This window comes from Epinephelus moara, chromosome 19 (genome assembly GCF_006386435.1).
Source record: "Epinephelus moara isolate mb chromosome 19, YSFRI_EMoa_1.0, whole genome shotgun sequence".
Classification (NCBI taxonomy): domain Eukaryota; kingdom Metazoa; phylum Chordata; class Actinopteri; order Perciformes; family Serranidae; genus Epinephelus; species Epinephelus moara.
In genome coordinates, this window is record NC_065524.1 from 14,947,518 (window position 1) to 14,949,644 (window position 2,127).

A 2,127-nucleotide genomic window follows, 5' to 3' on the forward strand; every position below is an offset into this window, starting at 1 on the left:
AAAAAAAAAAAAAAAAAAGAAATCTTTGTTCAGTTCAATAACTACAGAGATTCAAGGTGGCAAATGTAAACAAAGACCAGAGGTGTCAGTGTTGGAGTAATTTACACAATATCCAGCTTTGATTACATTTCTGTAGCACCCACAACTGGAGTCTGGCCCTTGCAAAACATATATAATGCTACAGGCATATAATTGGAATCTGGAAGCAGTGTTGCACACACTAATTTATTGGGCAAACCATGTGGATGGCTTTAGAGCTTCACCGACAACACTGCTTTAGTTCAAATCTACACACTACTTGAGTAAATACTATCACGTCTAATAAAACTACTTAAAAAAGGGAGAAACGAAAAGGAATAAAATATGAATAAAAGATAATATTTAATAAACTGAGTAATAATGTTTTTGGTTTTGTACAGTAGGGGGTTAGTGAACTTTGTTGGGTGCAGCCCTTTGTTAGCAACTACAACATATGTTGAGCAATGGTAGTAATTACCGATGACACTGTTTTCAAAGTTTTAAAGTCGCATGTAGCTTGAAGCAGTCAGTCAAAACACTCATTTCATTTTCATCTGGCAAAATTTCAGTATGCTCCATAAAGATCTGCAGTTTTATTTCCATTACTTTTCTGAGGCAAATTACATGAGCAGTTTGCCAAGAGCCCAAATGTAAAGACTGCATCATCACAACTGAAATCCATTGTTTTTGTCAGGAAAACAAAATGGGACTAAACCCAAATGAGATTTCCCCTCCCGACGCTTACTCCGAGCCAAATTAATACGCACTCTTCCTTTCTCCTCTGACCATTTGCTCCTACATAATCTCAAAACTGCACTTCAAGCAAAATATTTCAACCAAAAGCTCTGAGACACACTTCAAACTGAGAGGAGGGTGGAGAAAAGGCGGAGGAGAGCTGAGGGAGAGACAGAGAAAGAAGACTGTATTGGCTTTGAGTGTCTAGGTCCTTCCTGCAAATAGTGGGTGTAACTCGGGGTGGGTGGGGTGAGAGGGAGGGTGTCTGGGTCAGATTATGGCGATAGATAGTAAGGGCAGGGCGGCGGCGCTGCAGTGGCCCCTGTGAAGTCGACCTCAATGAGCGATGAGGGCCCCGGCAGCGTAACTCACGGAGCTGTCCTGCCAGTTCCTGCACTCGCTCGATTGGGCGTAGTTCAGGAAAGTGAAGTTCATTTCTAAACCAGACTTCCTCAGCTCAGCCACAGCCTGCAAGACAGTAACATCAGCAGACTATTGTCAGGCAACAAGGATTTCTCTTTCTAATGACAGGAGGTGTATGTCTTCACTAACAAATGTATGGTTCCTGGTGAGTCTCTTCTTCTGTGGTACTTACATTTAGAAGCACTCCAATCGGGTGACGCCCACAGATGGTGTTGCGGTACTTCTTCAAGTAGTTGGTGAAAGACATGGGATCCAACTGTTCTATAATGCCCATCCCCTACAGAGAAAACAATGCATGTAATCATTATTAGTTTGATTTACACTTGGTTATTTTTTGATCTCAAGGAAAGCAAGTGTTCGAGAAAACAATCTTTATGATCACAAGAAAGCAAAAGAAAAATCTACACCTATATCCTCTCTGCTCTTCTGTACTTTAACTTACTTTACTTTAAGGTTAAAATTCACATTACGAGCACAAAGTATCCAAAATGACACGTTCTTCATACAATGAGGCTGGCTCATATGATCATCTTCACATATTTCATTTCACAAATGATCTCGCATTTGAATCAAATATATCTCTGTGGTTACCATTTTATCAAGATGCTCGATAGACCTGTAGATCTCCCCTTGAGATTCATCATAGTATGTGTAGCGGAACCGTTGACCTTCAAAAGAGAAATGGACATCATGAATAAAGACCTTAAAGGGATAAGCGTTGGGAATGAGGAGCACATACAGTCAGGTCCATAAATATTTGGACAATGATACAGTTGTCGTCATTTTGGCTCTGTACACCACCACAATGGGTTTTAAATGAAACAATGAATACCTGCTTAAAGTGCAGACTCTCAGCTTTCATTTAAGGCTTTTTTCAAAAATGTAGTATGAACCGTGTAGGAATTACAACCATTTCTTCACACAGTCCCCCAACTTTAAGGGCTCATAAGT

The 2,127-nt window shown here is 40.3% G+C and overlaps 1 protein-coding gene across 1 annotated transcript in view; it reads right to left on the reverse strand.

The window, feature by feature from the left end:
- The window catches only part of memo1 (mediator of cell motility 1), a 9,850-nt gene continuing 7,723 nt past the window's right edge, over positions 1-2,127 (reverse strand). Inside the window, exons 7-9 of the mRNA XM_050071753.1 lie at positions 1,768-1,844; positions 1,349-1,453; positions 1-1,221 (exon numbers count right to left, since the gene is read on the reverse strand). Coding sequence (XP_049927710.1) covers positions 1,090-1,221; positions 1,349-1,453; positions 1,768-1,844 — 314 coding nt within the window. The 3' untranslated portion in view covers positions 1-1,089. The remainder of the gene's footprint in view (positions 1,222-1,348; positions 1,454-1,767; positions 1,845-2,127) is intronic.